The sequence below is a fragment of the Sebastes fasciatus genome, chromosome 21 (genome assembly GCF_043250625.1).
Source record: "Sebastes fasciatus isolate fSebFas1 chromosome 21, fSebFas1.pri, whole genome shotgun sequence".
In the NCBI taxonomy this organism is placed as follows: domain Eukaryota; kingdom Metazoa; phylum Chordata; class Actinopteri; order Perciformes; family Sebastidae; genus Sebastes; species Sebastes fasciatus.
The window spans coordinates 21,165,975-21,191,129 of NC_133815.1; the positions used below are offsets into that span (position 1 = coordinate 21,165,975).

The following is a 25,155-nucleotide window of genomic DNA, read 5'->3' on the forward strand; positions in this document are numbered from 1 at the left end:
AATAATTTATGTAGTTTGAACATGCCATTCCCTTTAACCTATTATTATTTACTAAAATTCATCATTTTAACAAGGCTTCCTTTCACAAAGACCTCATGTTTTTGTTTTTTTTTGTAATCCAGGCAATTTCTCCAAATATGATTACTTTCCTGATGTTAAGTCCTTGAAAACATGCATTAGATAGGCATCTCTTTGGGTTTTTGTTTTTGTATTTGTGACAGTAACACAGTCCAAAGTATAATATGAGTGCCATGTACTGTTCATTGATTTTACTTTACAATTTACATTTCTTTGTTTCTATAGCTTTTTTAATAGCATTTTTTGCCTTTTATATTTTATAGTTCACAGCAGAGGGAGATAGAGAGAGTGCTAAGACTCGCAAAAAAAGCTCCCCAGCAGGACTCGAACAAGGAACGTTCCAGTTTTATTACGTGCTCTAACATCAGCCTACCAGGATGCACTTACATTTAATACTTTCTATAATACCTGAGTTGCTGAGATGTGATGTTTTGTGGCCAGCGAGCAGCTTTAAAATGCGACAACGAACATTTTAGTGTGCCAGATTTATCTATATAATTGCTATTGTTTGTTTTGTATTGCACCTACACTACTGTACAATTAAAAACCTTAAATAAAAGTTTTTAGAAGCCTTTATGTATGAACTGCCATACAAGTTACTGTAGCTTAGTTCATAATAAAAACTCTCACAGTCCTTAGTGTTGTGTGCCAAATGAGTCTCTTTGGAGGCCGATCCACAGGGGCCGCCCATGTAAATTGCTGTTCAGCATAAACAGCACGGCTCCCCCTCTTTGTTTAAACTCTCCGCTTATTACAGCCAGGTTTCCAGTTAATATTGTGAACTAAATGTACATAATTAACTCATAAGCGAAGGGGCAATGAGGTATGGCAGTATGTATCTCCAGGAGTGCAGCATGTGCTGTATAGATGAGTGTTGCATTCAGATGGTACTAAAAAAAAAAAACATGCAAAAGACATTAACAGACATGTTTTTGAGCTTTTTATATCTTTCTGTAGCTTCCCAGTGTTGTTCCTTCTGTATTCAAATTCTGGTCCAAGTAGTTATGTTTTAGCGTCAAAATGCTATTTTCCCAAGCCCTTCTAAAAACGTTTCCCTCCTGATCTGACTTAGGCATGATGACGCTGCATCACGTACAGTATATATACAGCCTTATAGTCAGTGTATTAACATTACATACATGGCAGTTGGTATGCTCCCAGTTTAGAGAAACAGACAGAAGTACCGGCATGGAAGCTAAGCAATGTACTGCTGTGGACGCCACGTTCAAATCCAAAAGTCACACAATAACACAAACAAACTAACCGATCGATGCGGCGGTAGACCAGCAACTCCCGTGTTCTGCGAGGTAAAATTACTGTTTTTGTGAATGGAGTCTTGTGGCGTTGAAGAAGGCGATATAACTGCTTCAGTTCACTGTCGGAAAGGGCTGTCTGACGCCAAAGTAAGGCCGAAAAATACTGAAAATACTCTAAATACGGCGTACACTTAAACTGATATTGGGTTTTTTTAGGGGGTTTTTTTAGGTTTTTTTAGGTGTTTTTCTGCTGCTTCCGTTCACAACTGCTTTACCTTGCCAGACAGCCCTTTCCACCGGGGAACTGAAGCCATTTCGCTCTCTTCAAAGCCACCAGACTACATTCACAAAAACAGTAATTTTGCGTACAACCCCACTTCATAAAATCCGAACTAACCCCTTTCAGGTATTTCCAAACTTAGACCCAGTTATTGCTAGCGTTCACATTATTCACAACCTTATTGATTAGCTTCAATTAGCTTACTTTGGTAGCCTACGTCACTGCCTTTTGCAACGGCTGAGTGGACGTTCCCATTTGAAAAAAAACAAATCAGAAGGCAGATGGACCCGCCCTTTAAAACAGTGAAGTGTACAGAGTAGGAATGTGAAGTGGGCATCACCACTGATGTGTAGAGGGCTTTTGGCTCCACCGTTTTGAAGGCTTTGATGAATGTTTCTCTCCGTTGGCCTTTTTGAAGTGCTACCAGCTCCCATTTTTTTCCAAAGGTGTAGAGGGAGTGGAGGGGAAAGATCGACAGGGCAGGATGATTTGTTACAGGACACATGTAAGTGCAGCTGTAAATCCACTGCGTTCACATCATTAGGACCACCGGTAATATTACGACTCATAAATGATTTGCTCGCCTTTTTTTTGCAATAATCCACCGCGCCTCAGCCAGTGAATCAAATGTGTTTAGAGAGTGTAATCCATGAGGGATCCCCGGTTTGACTTGGATCCACTCTGTGAGTGTTCTTTCGCCGGAGGAGCAGGTGGTCCTAATATTTCTTGATTCTCAGTGACGGTTTTGCCAATTTTCTCCCAAGAAGACTGAGGTATCACGTTAATGCCTCCTTTCCTCCGGGGTAGGATGGAGCTGCCCAACTGTAAAACGGTTGATCTGGAATCCTAATTGGAGATGTTTGTGTTGCTCCAGAGCTTGATATATTCCCTTCAGAGCATGCCAAGGTCTACGTATTAGACTAGTTAAAATGATGGCTGACAGACAGAATGGGAATGATTTACAGCTCGGGCTTACTTCTGGTTTTACTTGAATTTATGTCTCTTGTTACTGCCATTTATAAGGGTGATTTCTGACTCTTTTTTTTTGATTATACGATTGATTGTCCGCTTGGTTACTTCATGCCGTTTGGACTGCACAGCTTGGCTATACTCACTAGTCCCCACTTGATTGTTTTGGAAGAGCAGAGTCAAGTCGATGCCAAGTCATTATAGCGGAGATCTCGGCAGTCTCACGGCCCCCGAAGTCCACAGGTGGTCCAGCAATGTAAAGTAGGGGGGGTTTAGAGAGTTTATCTGGTGGAGTACACTGAGAGGTTTCCTATGAAGCAAAAGCTGCATTTATACTGTTGAAAGGTATTACTCTGACTGAAAGTGGTTCATCTTGTGCTTTTGTTTACTCCCACAAAAATGATGACCCATATTAGGCTTTTGCAAAACAAGAACCAAACATTTAGAGCCACATCGTCAGCATTTTAGCACATTTTCAGAGTGGAACCTTGTTGATCTCCAAAAGGGAAAAATAAGGCTATAAAATAAGATTAATTCTGTCAAAACGTTGGATCTGATTATTCCTGCTTGCTTCTTTTCTGCCTTTGAAAGTATATTGAAGTCTACAGATTTTTGTAAATAGAAAATTTTTCTCAATCTATTTTTGCAATATATGGGATGGCAGGAAGTTACAACAAACGTGTTTTTGTTTTTGACAACCAAAAACGTTGAAAGCAGAACTTTGCCCTACAGAGACACGTTATTGTTTTAGGAAATATTTCAATGTTCCACTTTCAGAATCACAAAGTAGTGCAGCTCATCAGGAACTGTTGAGAAAAAAGGTTCCATATGCAATATTGTAGAGCCATGAAGGCAAATGTAGTCCATATTACAGCAAAACTTAGAAGTTTGTTATTATCAGTCAGGTAATAAAACAATAAGTAGTAGAGCAAATTACAAATTAAGTATTGCACTTCTATAAAGTTGGCGGACACAAAAGAGTCAGATTTAATTTTTTTTAAAAGAAGAATAGTCAAAACGCTAACGCAAAGCAAACTTTTCGCACAATGCGATTACATATAAAGTCAATGCAAAGAGGCGAATAGATGCGAGTTTGCGAATGGCGCAATGTTAGCATAGCCTAACACTGATCGATCTGAACAAGCATTTTAAAAGTTGTTTGCTTGTCGTCTTGTAAACAGACCTGACAAAGTATGAATTCAGACTTTTTACATATTGACGTCATTATGTAGTTATTTCGGCATCATTTTAATCAGTTTATTGCAATTAAATCACAACAAAATCTGATCATTTTGGGTTCATACCGCTGTAGAAAACTAGATTTATTCAACAGACATGATGCCTGCTAGATACAGTGAATACAGAGAGCCTCCGGATGATGTTATGAAGCCAGACACGACGCCGTTTGGTTTTCCGACGTGTCTGGGACTTCCACGATGTTTACAAAACAGCAATAGCGGTTATTTCGGCCATGGTTGATGAAACATTGTTAGTATCTACATGGACGTAAGAGCCGCTCCTTCTCTCCAGCGCGTATAGCGCAACTGACGCGAAAGAAAACAAATGATCCCACAGTCATTGTCAAGTAGTCAAGTAGACCTTAGTGTGTGTCAAGCTTCGAAAGCTCTGGATCATACACTTCCCATAATGCAACCCAATACCGTCTTTAACTAGACCCCCCTGCCTCCTATAGGACAACTTCTTTCAAATCCCACACCTTCAATTTGTAACGCAGGCTTTCTAAAAAAAAAAAATGGTGTTAAGTTTAGAGCCCAAGCCGACGTGACCCTGATGACCTCATCAGGGTTATTATTTCAAACTAGGGAGAGCTACTTTACGAGCCACAAAAGACATCATACTACTGTTACTTTTAACTCTCCTTGAGACGTGTAAACTGAACTTCATGTGTAAAATCCATTTAGCGCCCCTTTAACTTCTGTGATAACGTTGCAGTTACCACTAAAGGAGGTTAAGGGTTCATTATTTTTTGTTACACCTTTCAAGTTTCGGATTGAAGTTTAAATAAGCAAACCCGACTGAACAGTAGGAGCAATAAGTATTGTTCCCAACGATGCTGAGAGGTGCCTGATTTATCCGAGGCCCGTTAATCTACAAAGGCAGGTTAGGAGTCGTGCTTGTTAAGGTGGTAGTTTTACGGTCGATCATTTTTCTCAGCGGCGGGGTGACAGAAGGTCGTCTAAGGTTCACGCAGTCATCCGTGTGGCCGCGTAGATCCAGTGTCACCAGTAAATGCCTCAGTGAAATTACACTGCTACCGCTTTTACGACCGCAGGCACTCCGGGTTCAACTTTCTGTGAACCCTCAAACCATATGGTGTCCCATCGGAGACAGAACCACTCATTCATGTATATATGTACATGGACGGTGCTTTAATAGTGCCTAATTATGATGCATGGTTCACCTGCTCAAACGTTTGTAGCTGCAGACCACTGCATAGATGCAATCAGAGCCTCTTGCACTGCCTGCAGTCAGATAAAATAGAGAAGAAAACACACTTCCCTCATCAGTCCAGAGCTCATCCCGAGACACTCCATAATAAAAGAAACTGCCAGCCTCTTCCTCCTCTTCCTCTGCGCTAGTCCCTGCGTTCAATCACAAGGGGTCCTGCCCGTCACCGAGAGACCTTCCTTCCTTGATGTGGACAGATTTAGAGCAGGGGATTCTGGGACGCCGGAGGGCGCCTTGCGGTTCAGAATTGGCCACTTGGCCGCTGATTTCGGAGACGAGCTTTGATTCCGACATCCATTAATGAGAACACAGCGGCGAAGTTGGCAGCGAGCTGTCGACTCTTCTCAGCATCTTTCTCCTTTCTGTCACTGGGAGGAGAGAGATGGAGAGTCCCGCCATAGCAGGGTGCCTCGGAAGAAGATGTGAGAGACTTTTTAATGCCACCAAGGACATTTTGTACCTGTTTTTTAAAAGTCAAATAGAGTTAAAATAATAGATAATTACAAAATCAATGTAGATTTTGAGTCTTTTTCAGACGTTAAAAGATTCTTAAACACCCCACACAGAAATAGAAACCACATACGCTAAATATAAAGCTGCAACCAGGAGACAGTTAGCCTAGCTTAGCATAAATATTTAACTTGCTGCATATTGCGCTCTGCGTGCTTTGTTGACATTTATTGGATTAGAACATTTATACCACATGTATGAACTGTAAAGCACGAACAGTAATGGAAAGAAACAGCTGCAGGTTGAGAAGTTGAACGAGTGCTTCTCACCGCAGCGACTGCATTTCAAGGTCATACTTCTTTATTTACAACAGTCGCTGTTATGGAGAAGTTTTGTTCCAGTCTATTTAGTAGCAGGGAAAACACACAAATGCACAACAACAACTCTTCTGCAGTTATTTTCCTCTGTGAAAGAGGATTTTTTTTTTAAAAAGACATCCTGATAGCTACTGTGTTCTCAGGCTTCAACCCTGATCTCCTCCACCCCTCTGAATTATTTACACCTGCATTCTGCCCTCAGCCAAGCCAAGAAAGTGTGTGCGTCACATTAACCGAGTGAGAGATCAGCAACACTGTCGTCCTAACGCCGCTGTCTGTCATATTCTCACCTCTTCACTCACGCAAACGCCCACATGGCAGCAGCAGATGCTCACCCGGGGTTGACCTGGATGTCGGTGATGACGAGCTTTTAGGTTTAACCTCATTTTTAGAGTTTTTTAAGGACGCACTAAAAATATTTTCCATGCATCTTCATTGACTCCGCTTGTCATTGTGGTGCTATGTTCTCCTTCTTATATGTTTTCTCATCTGCCAGTGGCAGGACTTCCTCCCTGCTCTAGTTTTTTTTTTTTCCCATTTAAGCAAATTTCTTATTATTTCATCTCTATTTCACATACAGTACAGATTTCCTGCGAAAATGTAAGGATTTTTAAATGAAGTTAACTTTCAGTTGGCTCTTTTGGCATTTTGAAGTGTAATTTTTAGAAGCTCAAGCTGATAAATGGGTCCAGGCTTTGTTAGAGCCACTTGTTGGTCATTTTCCATCCATCCATCTGCAACCGCTTATCCCGTTAGGGGTCGCGGGGGGGCTGGAGCCGATCCCAGCCGACATTGGGCGAAGGCAGGGTACACCCTGGACAGGTCGCCAGTCCATCGCAGGGCTGACACATAGACAGACAACCATTCACGCTCGCACTCACACCTACGGGCAATTTAGAGTCCACAATTAACCTAACCTGCATGTCTTTGGACTGTGGGAGGAAACCGGAGTACCCGGAGAAAACCCACGCTAACACGGGGAGAACATGCAAACTCCACACAGAAAGGTCCCAAGCCGGATTCGAACCTGCAACCCTCTAGCTGTGAGGCGCCAGTGCTAACCACTGCACCACCGTGCAGCCCTTTGTTGGTCATTTTATTTTACTAAATCAAAGGTGATGAGAAGAACTACAACAAAGTATGTTATAGCTCATCTGAAGTAGATCAATGATGTTCAGTGTTTAGGAACCTACAGGTCATACTTTTACTTACTTTTTGTGGTTGTTTATGTGTTTTTGTAGTCATTTTAAGTCTGTTTTTGTGGTCTGTAATGTCTCTGTAGTCATTTTGCGTCTCTTTCTGTGGTCGTTTATGTTTCTTTGTAGTCATTTAGAGTCTCTATTGTAGTCAGTTGTCTCTTTTTAGTCATTTAGAGTCCCTTTGTGGTCGTTTACGTCTTTTTGTAGTCATTTACGTCTCTTTGTCGACATTTTGAGTCTGTTTTTATAGTCGTTTACATCTCTTTGTAGTCATTTGGAGGCTTTTTGTAGTCGTTTACGTGTCTTTGTAGTCATATGGAGTCTCTTTGTGGTCATTTATGTCTCTTTGTAGACATTTGGAGTCTCTTTGTAGTCATTTGGAGTCTCTTTGTAGTCGTTAATGTCTCTTTGGAGTCATTTGGAGTCTCTTTGTAGTCGTTTACGTCTCATTGTAGTCATTTGGAGTCTCGTGGTCATTTATGTCTCTTTTTGTAGTCATTTGGAGTCTCTTTTTGTAGTCGTTTACGTCTCTTTGTAGTCATTTGGTCATGTCTCGGACAGATCAGTAGTCCAGGTGCTGCTGTAGCACAGACGGTATGAGAAAAATAAAGTGTTTTTTGAACATTAAAGCATGTAAACTTGTTCTAGTAGAAACCCAAAATACAAGAATGCACTTGAAAATAAGCATAATAAGTCCTCTTTAAGTATCCATTAAAGGCAGAGCAGTTACCAATCTTGTGCCTGAAGCTAAAAGTCAAGTGAGCAGACCAGACACCTCCTGCAGTAAAGTGATGTGTTGTACAGTATTAACTTTGTGCTCACAGAACTCGCAGGGCAATTTCTGCAGTTTGCGTTCCGCTTCACAAACTCTCCTCGACGCTGACAAAAAACTCGTCGGTATCCAGAATTTACATTCCTATAGAGAGCGTATGGTAATTTCAACCTTATTGCTCTGCATGCATTATCATGAGACAGTATGCCTGACAAACCCTGCACTGTCCTGACACATAACATTTCCAACTCCTGCTAAGACTAAACTTGTTGTGATTGTTCCAGACGTTCCTGTCATTGCAAAGTGCCGGCTGAAGCCTTCTACGAGTGAAGTCTGAGCTTTATTTTTCAGAGTGGGAGAGGGACGGCAGAGCGGGGAGAAAGAACATTTTCTCTTTTATAAAGTCAAAAGGATTCAAATGGGTCGAATTTCACAGTTTGATCTGTTTTCAATTACTGGGCCGGGCCGCGTACAGAAGAAAATGCTGAACAATTGAAATCTATAGAGGCAGTAGGTATATAGAGAGAGAGGGAGAGATGAGGAATTGGAATGAGGGACAAGGGGAAATGAAAAGAAAGAGGAGGAAGAGTCCGGGGAGAGAGGAGAGTCCCAGAGAAACAATTGGATTAGACAGAGGGAGAGAAAGAGAGCAGCGCAGAGAGTGTTTGATAAATGGCCTGTTTATTTAGCTTTCACTGTGAATGAGGCAGGGTGTGATGATGTGTTGTCTCCCCTCTCCGGCTCTGCGTCCCTCGCTATGAGGTCAGGCCTTTTGGCCCGAGCGTTCGGCCCGCTCGGGAGACGCAATTGGCCGTTTATTGCCAAAGGGTGGGACATCTCGCTGTGTCCTAATGGCTTTCACAGCTGGGTCTCCCCACGGCTCCCTCTGTCATCAAGTTTCATCCAACATCAAAAAGACACACCTTCCACTTGGCCGCGCTTACGTTCCCCGCCCCTCCCCCGGAGGAAATCAGAGACTCTTGGCTTCTCATAAAGCTCCTGGCTATCACTTTGCCCCCGTTACTTGATGGTTTTCCCAGTATGTTCTTCAAGTTCTACGTGCGTAGCGGCGGTCTCACGGGCTTTCCAGGCAACCTGAGAAAGTATATGTGGATCTTAAAGCCATCAGGGCTATCGCAGCAGCAGCTTGGGTGGATCATCGCCAGCGGGCTTTGTTGTGAGAGCGGAAAAGCGAGGCGCTGGCCTCAATTCACCGCTATCAGATGTTCTAATTTACCGCCAACTGTGTTACAATATGCAGAATTCATTATATATATTTTTTCCTGGTTCAGGGCAGTTTTGTTGTTTGGTGGCAATAAACTTTTAAGTGACCTTGATCACGCTTTTTTTCCTGTTTCTTGACAGCGTTCTTTGTGCTCTTTCAGGATCACTGGTTTTGGCGCGTGAGAGATAACTCGGTGATGCCAGGATACCCCATGCTCATCAGTGTTTTCTGGAGGGGCCTGCCGCCCAAGATAGACGCCGTCTACGAGAACAGCGAGGGAAAGTTTGTCTTCTTCAAAGGTAAGCTTGCGTGTTTCACCTCCACCATCACCGCTCACTGTCATCCCGCCGCTGGATAAAGCTCTTTTCCATTAGAGGCACGACGGAAAGCTTTGATTCATCTCCATCCAGCAGTTTTTGAAGCCCAGTCCAAATATTGTGTCTGTCTTATTCATCCACAGGAATTTCTTAGATATGTTCTGTGTACATGGCTGTCACGTTTCTCTTTTTGTATAAACTGTATGCACATGTCTTTTTTTAGTATTCGGCATGTGTTTTCTATGCGTGTCTGTATTTAAGAACAAACCAGAGGGGGGTTTTATCTTTAATAACTGCTGTATGTTGTCATGCTCACTCAAAGAACTGCCTTGATCTTATCTGTGTGTGTGTGTTCAATGTAAATCTGTGGAAGATTAAGCAACTAGTGCAGTGCCCGTTCGAAGCGCGTGCCCGTCGGGAATGGCCAGAAGTGGTGCTCGCAGCGTTGTCGAGAACGCGGTATGGCTGCTCGCACTCGGCAAGTGTGAAGTTGAATGGATGAACGGTTCTCGACCTATGCGAAGGACAGTCGTGCATACATACACAGATAGACAGACATTCCTTCCTTTATAGGTAGATGATGCCGCTACAGCGCCACCTATTGGCCAAATGGCACTAAATTTGGAATGGTCACGCAGACATGATATCTACACATGTCCACCAAATGTGATCGCAATAACACAAGGTGTTCAGGATATATGACATTTATTGTAACATAAACCCTTTACACCCGCCAAGTGTATCGTATGTACGGTTCTCGAGATATGTAAAAAGGACATACAGACAGACAGGCAGATATTCCTTGCCTTATAGTTAGAAGTTTTGCTCACTTGCTCCATATTCTACCAGTTTTCACTTTTAATAAAAACTGTAAGTAATATATTTTAGTTTTAGTCTTCAACTTTTGCTAAACATGATCAGTATGCATACTGTAACTCAAGGAAATCAATGTCACAGCATGTGCCAAAGAACTTCAATACTAAGTTTGATTTTTTTTTTACCTTTCTGAGAGAGATTTGTCCACATATACAAATCTAAAGCTCACTCCAAAAGATTCAAAGCTAATTATGTCTAAAGCCGAAAAGCCACTTAAAAGATACAGCAAACAAGCACAGCAGTCCTGTAAACTCCTGTTTGCATACACCCCCCAGAGCGGGAGACAGACAGACAGAGAGAGAGAGAGAGAGAGAGAGAGAGAGAGAGAGAGGATGTTGATGAAAGGAGACGTAGGTAAGCAATGAAAGACTGCTGAGATAAAAAAAAAAATACAAATCTTCACTCCAGCCCGTTCCTATTTTCAACACCAAACAATTCCTGGAAACGCAGACTGCTGGTCCCGCGCGCGCCACAAGCTCTGGAAGTTTGATTTCGCCGCTTCATCCTCCGCCCTGCTCTTTTTCCGGGGCTGTGCAGCAACAGGAGTGCACAGAGATTTAGAGAAATTTCTGCTAACAGAATGCTATTTTTCATTTGAACACGCACAGCTGATTTCCCAGAAGGCCTTATTCTGTCTGTCCCCATTTGGAATAAAACATCGGGAGGAAAGTCGGTCAGAAAACAAAACGCAAGCACTCTAGGTCCTCGTCTAACCAGCCGTTCTGAATATCCTCTAACGGCGCCCTTGTCTGATGAATTCTCCTGAAATAAACGCACAGATGGAGGCTTTAGAGTCGAGTTGTGCACTGAAGTCACGGCTGACACGCTGATTAGCTCAGTGCTGTTAAGGCATCACAGAACAGGTCAGTAAGCAGACGCGACTGGTATACATTAGAAATAGATTCAGCATGTTTTCCTCATTCTTACAGTGCAGCTTTGTGGCAATTTTAAGTCGGCGTTTGCCTGTTTCCATCCTTCTGAGACACTGGAAGTCAAGAACGTGTCGTCAGCTCGTGGTGTGAAAACCGTGGCCTATTGTCGGCTTCACTAATCAGACTGAACGTCTTGATGTCGATGACAGCACGCAGACAGATTTTGAAGAATTACACTTAAAAGCTGCATGTGTAGAAATATTTGATTAGCCTAAATCACAAGGTAAGAAGTTGCATTATGAATTCAAACTAAATTAATCAAATAAAATGTTGGCAGTAGCAGGGTTACACATGCAGCAAGATCTATATGTCAATATGCATTTTCCTCCGGGGAGGCAGGATCCAGATAGAGCTTGATTGGTGCTTTTTGCGTCAGTTAGAGCTGCTTGCTTCATTTACGTCTTGCAGACTTGTCTGAGAGCGTGTTATTTTAGATTAAAGCCAATAATAAGCCGGGCCAATGTGTCTGCTGATATTTGCTTATTACACATACATCAGTATTGGCGTGTGCACATTATGAGACGGAACAAGAACTTTCAGCACAGACATGCCAAATATAGATTTCAGGTAAGTTTGCAAACAATGTCAGTGTTACATAATTGCCCTCCAGAGAGCAGATACAGTGACAGTTACTGTTGGACACACATTCAGTGGCGGATTTACCACTGAAAATACTAGAGTCATTTAAAGAGGACCTATTATGCTTGAAGTCCCGCCTTTTCTTCCGTAATGTGGCGATGTCACAAAGTAACACATTTGCTTATTACACGGCTTTGTTAAATACTTGATGCTGATTGGTTCATCCCGGTGTTCTACGGTCTGTGATTTCTTTATAGCAGACCGTTGCTATGTATAACAGACCGTTGCTATGGGCGCAGTTCTGATGTCGGACTATGGCGGATCGTTTTCGTGTCAAATTATTGATTTTTTTAAGTAAGTAGTCGTGTAATAAGCGGGATAATGTACAGCTAGCGGGTCATTGTTGTGAAACAATGACCCACTAGCTGTACATTATCCCTTACATAATACCTGCCTAGTGGCTAGTTTGGCACGCCCTCAAACAAAGCTGGTCAGAGCGAAGCTGGGGTAGAGTCCGAAGAGTTTGGTTCGGTTGACCAATCACAGAAGAGCGTTTCAGACACATTTGAGATAAAATACAGTGTTTTTTGAGCATTAAAGCATGTAAACACCTGGCACCATGTTTTGATAGGTCCTCTTTAAAGAAATAGTTTTCGAAACAACGGGTCTCTGATTTCAGACAGAGGTAAACAAAAGCAGGCTTTCCGTTTCTAGCCGAGGACTGTGAATTCTGTCGGCTGAAATGACGACTGAAGCTAGCAGAGTTTTTCAGCTGTAGCTAGTAAGTATGACGTTTCCAACCCCATAGACGGAGGAGTGGAGAAATTTAAAGTCTGGCTGGCGGGCCGGATCTTTGATGAAGTATGTGGACAAGGTTGGAGTATGTTGAGGAACTTCTGATTAGGTTACGTGACAGGAACATACCAGAATGTACAGTATGTTACACATATTTACACACATTCCTCGCATTTGATGGATTCCAGCCCAACTGTTTAGCGTCAAACTGGACACCTTTTACAAATCAGGAACAAAAGATTTAGGTCAGATACACAAAACCGTGGAAAAGTTAAGCAATCTCTCCTCAGGGGTCACATTGGGAATTATGATGCATTTATGATTGTACATGATAATTTCAGTACACATGTGTGATTCATTTGGCGGTACAGTGTGTGTTTGTGTGTGGCCTCTGTAAGGAGGAATGGTCTCTTTCTGGAACAAATCTTCATCCTATATAACACTCTTCATACAGTGTTGAGGGCAAGCAGGGGATTAGTCATTACACTGAAGCAGATGCCGGAGCTGCCACTACATCAAAGCAGCCCTCGCAGCTCTGAAGATGGAGCCAGACTTTTATGTGGGGGGCTATGCAAGTCGACACCAATTTTATAAAAAAAAGAAAGAAAGGAGAATCCCATTAAATGTAGGACAGACAGAGAAGGGATTTTTTTTTGTCAATCAAGTTTTTGGGGATGGGAGACTATCAATCTCAGGGTGTGGTGTGTTTGTGTGTGGGTGTCCGGGCCAGAGGAAGTGTGACCCAGAATGAGTGGAGCGCTATAAGAGAAAGAGGTGAAATGACAGGAATTTCCTTTCCAAGAAGAGGCCACTACAGGTCTCTCCTTCTCCACTTAACATTCAGCCAACGCTCTGTCCTACCTTTCCCTCTATAAATCTCCCCTTTCTTCACCTCGGCCATGTAGTGCGAACATTTCTCGAAGGCTAAATGTCAGACGTGCAGCCTTTTGTGAAGCAAGAGAACAGGCGCTGGGATCATGTCTGCTTTATTTCACACCCATTTCCTGTATTTGTTAAAGAAATTGTGCGGGTCATCTTAAGAGCTGACCTCGCAAAAGGCCGTCAGGTTTATCTACCGTTCAAGTAGAGTAAAACCTGTGTGTGTGTGTGTGTGTGTGTGTGTGTGTGACATGATTCTGCAAAGACTGACAGGCCTTAATATTTCCTATCCTTCGTTTTTCCCTTTCTCTACCTTCGTCATTCCACATCTTTCTTTTTTGTCTCTTGCAACACGCTATTCTTCCACTCGCCCCCCCTCACTTCCTCCTGATACACCCTACACCTCCACTAGTGATGGAGAAAAGCACTTCCTGGGGTCACGCTGTTGTCAAAAACATGCTGTTTAACCTACTTACTCATCAGGAAGAAGGATTTAAAGAGAAAGAAGAACATACAGAAAAAACTCACGAAATAAAACCCACATTTACATGTTTTTTTAAATTGTTACAGTCCTCCCAAAAAATATCCGAAAGTTCAGGTATTTGTTTGTCTCCTTGGGGTTTGTAAACTTATTAAAAAAGGTTTTAATGTGACTCTTCGGTCGCCAATTTCCCCACAAGGGTCGTTGCTGTTTCTTTTATCTCAAGCCGAGCAGTTACCGGCTCAGTTTGCCAGCGCTGAAAAGTTTCCAGAGTACCTCTAAGCAAGGGCAAGTAGAACTTGTCACCATGTCTGTGTCCTATTTTAAATTAGGGAAACATCAACATCAAATACAGTAATACAAGGCAACAGGTTATTGCCTGCTATTTGTTACACGGCTTGTATCTGTCCTTGTAAATCTGCCCTTCTCGCGTGTTGCTCCTGGAGGGCAAACCCAGCTGTTGCTTGTCCTTCTTCTTCTAATTTATTTCTCCCTGTGTTTTTCTTGATGTGCAGGGAAGCAGTTCTGGGTGTTTAAGGACACGGTGCTGCAGACTGGATACCCCAAGGACATCGCCCAGTTCGGCCACGGCATGCCGGCCCAGAGCATCGAGACCGCTGTGTGGTGGGAGGACGTGGCCAAGACCTATTTCTTTAAAGGAGACAGGTGAGGCGCTAATGGAGGAAGAATGCTGTTTTTATAAACAATAAGGAACCTTTAAAAATCATCCAAGAATTCAGAAATTTAGCAGCTGCAAGTCCCTTGAAACTGCAACAAGAAGGTCGCTGCATAACTTAGTATTGCACTTCTATAAAGTTGGGACTTGCGAGAGACAGATTAATAAAAGAACGGTCTGACATGTCACCTGATTAGACTGTTATAAAGCCATTAATTATGTGTTATTGGTCACTATAAGCACCATAGATGTGGGTCAATATGGGCCTACTACGCCCAATAGTAGATATTATCATTGATTTACATGGTAGATCACCGAAATAAGGTATAAAAGAACACAACAGCGATCTCTAGCGGCCGTAGTGATTATTATGACAAGAGCAGAAGTGGAAGTCATGCGCTGTAGTATAGACTGCGTGAAACCCCATATGGGGTTGGGGTTGGGATGATGGACCCCGTGTGGAACCAACAACATGTTTTTGTGTTCCAAGCTAAAACACAATGAGTTTTTGTTGCCTAAACCTAAAAACATTGTAGTTTTGTTGCCAAAACCCAAGTGTTTTTGTTGCTTAAACCTAAAGATTTTTTTTGTTTGTGTACAAAACGCAAGATTTAATTCATTTTTACAACGTGTTAGAACGTGTTGCTTTTAACATTTGCTTTCACTTTTACAATGTAGTAGGTGTAGTATGCCCCTAATGACCCACATACTGTGTGTGGTGCTTATTGCAACCAATAACACCTATTTAATGGTCTGATAACAGCCAAATCGGGTGGACATAATGGTATTAAGATACAAGATATGAAATAAAACACCATCTGTTGTCAAGTCAACCTATTTACTTAAGCTGCATTCACAGACACACAGTATCTGCTTTTGTCTTCCTGCCGCTCATCATTTGTTCCTGTTCAGGTACTGGCGTTACAATGAGGAAATGAGGACCATGGACCCCGGCTATCCCAAGCCTGTCACAATTTGGAGAGGTGTGCCTGATTCGCCACAGGGGGCCTTCGTCGACAAAGCCAATGGTACGAGTTGTCCTGCCCGATACTCTGATTTGGCAATAACAGCGCTGTTCATGTGCCAGGCAGCATTGATTTCAGCTGGTCACTGGCACACGCTGTGCGGGAGGTAAACCAGGGCTGCATTGATTGAAATTTGCCCCAGTTATTATACTGAGTCTTAGCGGGTGGCACGCTTCCATACATGCAATATCAGGGGAAGCAGACTGATAGATTGTTTGTGTATAGCAAATGAAAGATGAAAAGAGGTCAGTTTTGAATTGTTTCAACCAGCAGAATGTTCCATAATCAGTCCATCCTGCTCAGTGTGCCATAAGACCCAGTTGGAGCGGGATTGTGGAAAGCAGAAAGGACAAGACCACCGCTGGGCGCTCATTCCGGTTTAAGCCAGTTGGCCCTCGCCAAGGGGTGGGGAGGCGGGATTCAGAAGTCTCAAAGAGCTCACCCATAGGCCAGTCAGATGGTGTGAAGAGGGAGAAAGCTTTTCCCATTGGATGTATCGTGCCAGGTGGGTTCGGGCCTGGTTCTTGGCATCGCCTGGGTTGGAAAAAGCAGGGCAGGTGGTGCTGAACGCTCAGGCCATCTGTTCCGCGCATCCGCTGCCAGATCTGTAGCCGGGCGTGTCTGCCGGTGAGGCCAGGTGGAGCGGGCATCAATCGGAGCATGAAGGGTGGTATTGATATCCAAGGAGATGATGGGTGTTCGCGTGTATTTCCGCCCGGTATATGTGTCGACCTGCGTTTATTTGGCGGGGCTAGCTGTTTGCAGACAAGTGTGTCAAGTGGCACGCTCATAACATTGACCCAGATAACCGGGCTTAATTGAGTCTGCTGCCGATGATAGTGTGTGTGAGGCAACACGTTTCTGAGTAGGAGCCCCAGGGCGACGTTGACCTGGCTCTAACCCACCGTAGCCCAGGCTGCCTCACCTCTCATCCTCCCTCCACCTCTCTCTCTCTCTCTCCCTCTCTCTCTCTCTCTCTCTCTCTCCCTCTCTCTTAATATTCATACTGTGTGTTTGTGCTCATCTATCTGTTGCTTCATCTGGATCCCTCAGTCTCTGAATAACTTCCCTTTTCACTTCATTTGTGTTAAATGTAGGAGAAAAGTGTGGCAGAAGCAGCTGCCAGATTGGAAAGGGGAAAAAAAAAAAAATATCCCATTACATTTCTTCAGCTAAACACAATACTCAGATGAACTCTAAATGAGAGTTTGAACGGCGTTGTGTGTAGATTGGCTTGCATTTCGTTGCCGACACAACCGCATGTTGCTCAGACTGTAACCGGTCTGGTTTTGAGGACCGAGCTGGGACTCTTCATGAAAGGAAGACTTGTGTGTGTTTCTTTTAAAGCAGTTGAATTAAATTAATGGAATATTTTTATATTTTGTGGAAATATGTTTATTGGCTTTCTTGCCAAGAGTTAGATGAGAAGATTGATACCACATCACTTTGGGCTGGGAGGCAATTAGCTTAGCTTAGCATAAAGACTGGGAGCAGGGGGAAACGGCTAACATGACTCACTCCACTGTTTAAAACAAATTGCCAAATCTAAAGCTCACTAATTAACAACTTGAATCTCATTTGTGTAATCTGTACAAAAACAAAATGAAAGAGATACGTGTTAATTTGTGAGATTTCTAGAGACGGAGCCATGCTAACTATTTCCCCCTGCCTCCATATTAACAGACGACTCTGGACTTTGATCAAACCTAAACAAATTATTATTATTTTTTTTACAGATATAGAAAACCGAATAGATAAAAATTACAGATGAACAATAATTACAGTTGCATCCTATAAACAATCAAAAATCAGTTTTTGTCTGACAAACTCGTACAAGAAGATGTGCAAAGGGACTACACAGATTCAACTAGTTTTTGATTTTATGTTCTTTCCTCCCAAGATTAATATTTTAAAGCTTCGTCCTGCTCTTCTTCACTTCCTCCCCAGAAACATCTTCACCTAACAAGTGATTTAAGAAGCCCTGGCTTTTACAATCGAGCCATTCTGTGTCGAATCAGATAGAGGTTTTTATTTACGTTTTAGATTTTATTCCGACTTTATGTATATGCTTTTTGACGCCAAAAAAAGTGCAATGTTTTTTGACTCTGGGAATGTTGACATTTCCGCCCCCGAAAAAAAAAATCAGTTTTAAGCAGAAAGACATTTTTAGCGTTCAATATCTTCAGAAATAAAACTCCTAAAGTCATGAACGTTGGTAGGGACACAGACTAAACAGTGTACAACGGATCCAAATGATTGAAAGGCACAGGCAGATGGCATATTTTTCATTACTGGCCCTTGAAATTGGGAACAAAAGGGCTAAATGGGTGGTTTTGGGGCCCCATGCCATCCCCCAAATATACAGTAAATATGGACTTTTACATACTTCTGGCTAAAAACACAGTATTTGATTGATGTTATACCAAATTTCAGGGGCTCTAAAATAAACAGTATCTGATTTGGCAAGTAGAAAAAACCAAGAAAGTTCCTTCCTGTTTAAAATGAACAAGATATGAGGCTTATTTTGCACTTTCTTCCATTTTCAAGGGCCAGTAATGAAAAATATGACATCTGCTTGTACCTTTAAAATATTTGGATCTGTTGTACACCGTTTTGTCTGTGCCCCTAACTACTTTCATGGCTCGAGGAGTTTTATTTCTAAAGATATTGAACCCTGAAAATGGTTTCCCGCCTAAGACTTTTTTTCAGGGGGCAAAAATGACAACATTCCCAGGGGCAGAATAAATATGCAATCTCACAATTCAGCCAAAATATTTTACAGAACATATTTTTTTAACAGCATATACATAACGTTTGAGCAAAAACCTAGAATGTAAACAAAAACCTCTATCTGACACAGAATGACCCAATTGCCGTCTCTCCATCTGACTGGAAAATTTTAGCATTTCCTCCTCTATTTTCCCCGAGAGGAGGAGTGTGCATCATGAATAATAAATCGCGAGAAACAAAGTGTTGAGGGGGCCAGCGAGGACGAGGAGAGCTTGAGAATCCAGCCAGGCTGTCATGCTCAGTTTTACACTGAATATATTTTCCGAAACGAGCATTTCAGGGACAGTGACAGTGCAGGAGGCAGCGAGGTTCAGTGTCAACCCAAATAGACACATTTTCAAACATTTTCACAATAAGGTACAGGAAAAGTTGTCACATTAAGACTCTAAAATGTCATTTTACTCCTTTTTTATGCCTTTTTTTCAAACTTGATATTGTCACATTACAATTTATTCATTGTCAAAATGTTTGCTGGAATGGTTGTATATGTGTTTGAATAATGCTTTCTAGCTCCTGTTGCCATTTTCATTGCGAGAAGTGTTTTTTTTCTCTCGGGGAGGGCATCAAAAATTGACTCAGCGTGTAAGTAGACTTATGGATTTGTGTGACATCGGGACAATTGCCGAACACATCCCCGTAAAAAAAAACAACCCTGCCACTCTTGTGATTTGAAAAGCGCCACAGCAGCTTGCTTGGAGATGACATTTGTTGTGCTGTTGTGTGATATTAGCTGTGGGGTTTGGCTCCTGGTTGGGTGTGTTTCCTCTTTTATGACCAGATATAATTAGTCCCCAGGGACTGTCAGAGACATCTCAGCCGAACAATAGAGCTGAAAGGGAAAACGATGGCTCAACAGCAGAGCGGCAGACACAATTGTTTGAGCTGCGCTCGTTTTACGGCGCTGGCAGGTTGTCGTCACTTCGATTTCACTTCAATCAGTTCTTTTTTCAATATTTTAAATAGAAAAGATGCTCTCCCTGAATTGAAAGTGAGCTGAACTTTGTCCTGCTTGGCGAACATACTGTATGAACAACCTTAAACTCAGATACGCCGCTTGCCAGGGAAAGAGATTTTAGTATGTTTAAGGTGTTTATGAGGACTTTGATATTTATATATTCTGCCAATAAGACACTTGAAACTGGCGACCTTTCCATCACTTGAAGTAAAGTGTAATTGAGTATATTTTAAAAAGAGAGCGATGGCTCGTTGTCCAGTTATTCTTTTAGCTTGCATTGATTCTAATTGTGGGTTTTATATGTCAAATGTTTTAAAGAGCATCTATAAACACCCTCTAAAAATCCTGTTTTTTTGCCAACCTCCTGTGGTCTAACTTGCTGCAGTGATGTAGAAGTGTACTCCAGGGTGTGTCGGTACACTGTGACATCACTGTTGGGTGTGGCAGACGTGAAACCGACGTTGAACTAGAGCTGCAACGAATAATCGATTAGTTATTTGTGATAAATCGCCAACTGTTTTGATAATCGATTCTTTTCTCTTTTTTTTTAAAGTTCAAAATTCTCTGATTCCAGCTTCTTAAATGTGAATATTTTCTTGTTTCTTTCCTCCTCTATGACAGTAAACTGAATATCTTTGAGTTGTGGACAAAACAAGACATTTGAGGACGTCATTTTGAGCTTTGGGAAACACTTATCGACATTTTACACCATTTCATAGACGGAGAGGGCAGTGAAACGCTGTTTTTTCAGCCTGCTGTTAAATTAACTCACAGGTTTCTGTTTCTTCTGTTTCCTCCGCTCAGGTTACACCTACTTCTACAAGGGTAAGGAGTACTGGAAGTTCAACAACCAGCTCCTCCGAGTGGAGCCGGGCTACCCACGTTCCATCCTCAAGGACTTCATGGGCTGCGACCTGACGCCCGTCGACCCCGCCCGGCCGCCGTTCGACGACGGCACCTCGGACGTGGTGATCGAGCTGGACAACGAGGCGAACACGGTGAAGGCCATCGCCATCGTCATCCCCTGCGTGCTCGCGCTCTGCCTGCTGGTGCTGGTCTACACCGTGGTGCAGTTCAAGAGGAAGGGCACGCCGCGCCACATACTGTACTGCAAACGCTCCATGCAGGAATGGGTCTGAAACGCCGGGGGAAGAGACGAGAAGGTGGGGGCGAGGGCGAGGGCAGGCGGGAGAGACGACAGACCCCCCACTTTCACAGAGGAGGACTTGTGGACTTTGGGACATCTTTAGTGAAAACAGCCACGCCTCCTCCTTTTTGGGTGATCTGATACCTTCGTTCAGAAACAACCTGTCGGCGACCCCCTCACACACAAGGTGACCCCAGGACTTAAAGATGACTCCGCTAACCCTCAGCCTTTTTAACAAACAGGGGAGCAGAGGGACACTTTGTGGGGGATCCTGTAAAAAACAGGAGGATCAGTATCACTTTGTATCTCAGAAACTTGACTTCCTACCCCATTCCTTCTTTTATTTCTTCGCCCGACTGCTCTTAATCAGAAAGAGGACTTTCACGGAGGAAACGCACTCTTCCCACAGGGCACTGCATTGTCATCTGTCATATCAGGTTGTTGACGAAACAACACTTTTATATTTTCTGATCTCGGTGCCCCCCCTCCTCCAGCTTCATACCGCGCTCAAAAGAAAAACACGAGTTAATCACGTTGCCGATCTTCAATTTCTGTAGTGTTTTTATTTCAATTTTTTGCATTTGAATTCTTTTTGAGAAAGGAGGTCCTCACCGTTCCCTTTAACACGCTCCTGAGGAAGAGACCAAACGAAACCAAATAAAATCAATTTCTCTCCAAAGAGGATTACTTTTTTTTTCTTCTTTTTTTTTTTGTTCTCATTTCAGTTCATCCTTTTCCCTTCCCTTCTCTGGATCCTTGCAGCGATTAAGAGTCGGGGAGCTCTGACTGTTGTGGCAGTCTGTTTGAGACACAGGGGCCAAATTATTCTGCAATATTTTAACTCGCCTTAATTATAGATCATACTACTTGTGCTTTGGTTTTGCTGTTCTTGGAGTTGTTGTTTTCTCTTTTTTTTAATTTGTATACCGCTTCTGTTTGTTTGTTTTTATTTGTTTGTAAAAAAGAAGCTAATTGAGAGCTTCTTGTGATTGCTATTTTATGGTTTTTATTACCCAGAATTCTCAGCACTGGCTTGCTGAGCCATTCTGGACAGAATATACAGTAGGGTCAGCCTGTATTGAGAGTAATGTATTGTATCGTGCAAAGATGTCGGGAAGGTTCTGGAGTAAAGCCACTATTTTTTTTGTGTGTTAAGCTATTTGTTATCATTTCCATACGACAGAAATCAGGCTAATTGTGAGCTTGAGAGCTTGTTATTGGATTTGCTGATGTTATTTTTTTTTTTGTCCTTGGCCCATAATCCCCCTCAGTTTAAAGACATGTGCATCCAAAATGGTTATTTGTGAATGGACAGACCATTTTTTTAAAAGAAAAAAAAGAATCCTGTTGACTGCCTTGTTTGAGAGAGCTCACAGTTCCCAGAATGCTCTTGTCTCCTGACTGAGGACCCACAAAGTGAGACACCAAGTCAAGATCAGTGCCTGTGTCAACGTGCATGCAAGCATTTACTGTACATCCAACAACCGGTTCTGCTCAACGTGGCGGGAAGTTTTCTCTTGAAAATACTGTTTGCATTTATTTTTGTACATTTTAAGTGTACCCCCCCCCCCCCCACCCTCCCTCCCTTTACCTCCAGGTACAATTAAATCTAAGAAAAAACCTTTAAAAGATTCAAGTGGTACATTTGGGAAATCTTTGGGAGATCTAGATGGGTAATTGGCAAAGTGAAATTGGCTTCAGCAAGCAAACCAACCGTTATGTAGTGTCCTCGCTGTCATGGCGAGCGGTCTTTGAATGTGTGTCTGTTTTCATGATCACATACTGGTTTTTATTTCTTTCTTTTCCTGTTTTTCTGGTCAAAACAAATTGGACATCTCACAATGACTTCTTTGTGTAAGACTTTGGGACAACGGGGGAAACGTGTCCTGACAGAATGAATAAATTGATCAATATATGATTAAGAGCTGCCTTCGAACTCTCTGCTCGTCTTTTTAACTTGCATGTAGAGTATGTGTGTGTTCAGTGCGGGTCTGGGCTGTCTGTACATAATGTGTTCCCCTACATCTGATGTGGCTGTGTGTTTGCTTGTGATTCTTAGATGATGTGCACCCTACAGTGGTGTGGTATTGGTTTGGTTTGAAACAAGCACTCGTGTGTACCAATCAGTTGATCTAATGATGATTTACTAAGATATGAAAAAAAGCAAATATATTTTGTAGTGTGCAGTTCTATGTGCTAACATCAGCATGCTAACATTCTCAGAAAGACAATACTGACATACCGATCTTTAGTAGGCGTAATGCTTACCCTGTGCGCCATCGTAGTTTAGCATGCTAACATTTGCTAATTTGCACTTAATACAAAGTACAGCTGAGACTGATGAGAAGTATTGAACAAATTTAGATTTTACCTGTTGATGCTGAGTTAAAGTCAGGGGATCACCAACGTTATTAGGATTTATCGTCTGGGCACCATGGCTAGCTGTACAAAAAATGTCATGGCAATCCATCCAATAGTATTTTCGATATTTCAGTCTGGAAAGTGGTGGACCAACCAACTGACCAGTACAATGATGTTTCTTTTACAACCACCACATTAGCTTTCATGCTAAAGTCACTTTATTATCTAACTCGCATACATGAACACACGTTTTTTTCCTGCACCTGAGCTTGTTGAATGAGCCACCAAAACAAACATCCTCCACTGCTGCTAACGTCAGTTTCTCAGCTGCAGTACGTGAAACAGCATGTAAACGTACCTGCAAATGTCACTTGGGTCTCACTTGGGTCTGGTTAGATGCTGGTGTGGTCCTTACTCTTCAACACCACTAACAACACCGCTATCTGCCCATGACATGTACACGCTACAGCGCTACTCTGTTTACTTTGTGTCTTGTTCCCCTGCCGGGGCTCAGCCTGCCAGCTGCCGTCAATCAAACGCACCGAGACCCCCCTCTAGCAGGCTGATATTTACCCAAAGACCTTTTTTCTTACTTTTAATACTTAAAAACTTTTCAACAACACATTAAAAAAAAAAACATGTTAACATTATTTTTTACTACAAAAAGAGACAACTAACTGTGATTTCAGTTGGACTTTAAGCAACTTGAAACTTGGCTGGAACCAGTGTTGTGCAAACAGTGCAGACAGAGGGCCGACCTACAGTGCATGAAGGCACTGGCTCAAACTTCGGTGAACTCTGAACTCCAGAGATAAACTCAGCCAGCAGCAAGAAAAGACAAATAAAAAAAAGTAGCATTTGATTTAGAGAAAAGTGTGTGTTGATCTGGGCCTGAGAGCTCAGCAGTCCTACAGTATTGTGTGCTGCTGTATTTTTGGGTGGAGTGATAAAAATCAGTGCTTTTAGATGTACGATCCCAGCGGTGCAGCGCTGGCATTTATTGCGGATTGTGAAAGTGAAACATGTTGGTTTCTAGTGTTTACTCTAGCTTTGCCGGGACACATTTGACATACAGTTACAACAAAGAAGGTGAGGTCAAGCCAGTTTGCTGACTGTGGTCACTGAGTGTGTATGTGTATGTGTGTGTGTGTGATGAAATTACACTCTTTGGGATAACACTTCATCGGTTCTCATCACAGGACTGTTCAGTGGTGAAATTGCTTCCAATCTGCTTTTGGACAAAGGCATTATATGCTCGGCTATGTTTAGATCGGTGCTTTTTCCTTAAGGCTCTTACTCATTGTCTATTCTCTCTGCATCCCTGTAAATACAGACTGTGTGTCCGTGTGCCTATTTGTGTTCTGCTTCATGTTCCCTACAGATGCGTGTACTGTACGAACCAGTCCTGTAGCAGTAATACATGAGGTTTCATTTTAAAATATCCGTCAGCACTTTTTTCTTTTACTTCTATTTGTGTACATGTGTGAGCATGCTCTGAGCAGCAGTGCGGGTTTTTAAAGAAGTAATATGTTGGTCCACAAACGCCATGTTGCTTCGCCAGCCTCGGTGTGTCTGTGTCTCAGCCTCTGCATCTTGGTCCTGTGCATGCTTACCAGACTGTGTGTGTGTGTGTGTGTGTGTGTTTGCAAGCATGTCAACCTCACAACTGGAGCCTGGACAAACCCTGTGGGCCCAGCCGTCTCTTTTGCGACTGCCAGGCTAAAATATTGGTGCTAAACTGACCTACACTGGCCAGGGCTGTTATTCTACGGTGCTATTTTTGTCAGCCCTCCGCCTCCTCCTCCTCCTCCTCCTCCTCCTGCTGTCATTGGCTCAAAACTTGAGTGATTACAACGGCAACCGAAGTAATACATTTTCATTTAACCCGTGTCCTTACAGTGCACTGTTTAATGGCTCCTCTTTGGTTAAGGACAGTATATCCTAGTGCTGGTTATTTGCGTGGCACAGTGAAGCAGCTGAAAGGAGCTTACTGAAGGTCAGCAGGGGTCAAGCTGTTGCTTTGGCCCTGATAAAAAAGGTTAAACAGGAGACACACACAGAAAATAATGGTTGTTTATTTGTACTGTCTCTTGCAGCAAGGCGGCCAGTGGATCATCCATATTCAGAGATAGCATTGTTTGCATCTCCTCTTGCCATTTTTCTATTCATTGTTTGTTGGATCATTATGTTAATGTGATGACATTTAAGGTGTGTACTGTATGTGTGTGACATCTCAGTACCTCCTTTTCAGCTCATTCATTGTCAAA

At 42.6% G+C, this 25,155-nt stretch overlaps 1 protein-coding gene and 1 long non-coding RNA gene across 5 annotated transcripts in view; one reads left to right on the top strand and one right to left on the bottom strand.

The window, feature by feature from the left end:
- mmp16a (matrix metallopeptidase 16a (membrane-inserted)) overlaps positions 1-22,455 on the top strand; it is a 168,758-nt gene extending 146,303 nt beyond the window's left edge. For all 4 annotated transcript variants that reach the window (XM_074622366.1, XM_074622365.1, XM_074622363.1 and 1 more), the window contains 4 exons: positions 9,236-9,374; positions 14,450-14,600; positions 15,523-15,638; positions 20,185-22,455. In XM_074622366.1, coding sequence (XP_074478467.1) covers positions 9,236-9,374; positions 14,450-14,600; positions 15,523-15,638; positions 20,185-20,519 — 741 coding nt within the window. In that variant the 3' untranslated portion in view covers positions 20,520-22,455. The remainder of the gene's footprint in view (positions 1-9,235; positions 9,375-14,449; positions 14,601-15,522; positions 15,639-20,184) is intronic.
- Positions 1-25,155, bottom strand: part of LOC141759893 (uncharacterized) — a 488,172-nt gene that overhangs the window by 272,945 nt on the left and 190,072 nt on the right. The window lies entirely within an intron of this gene.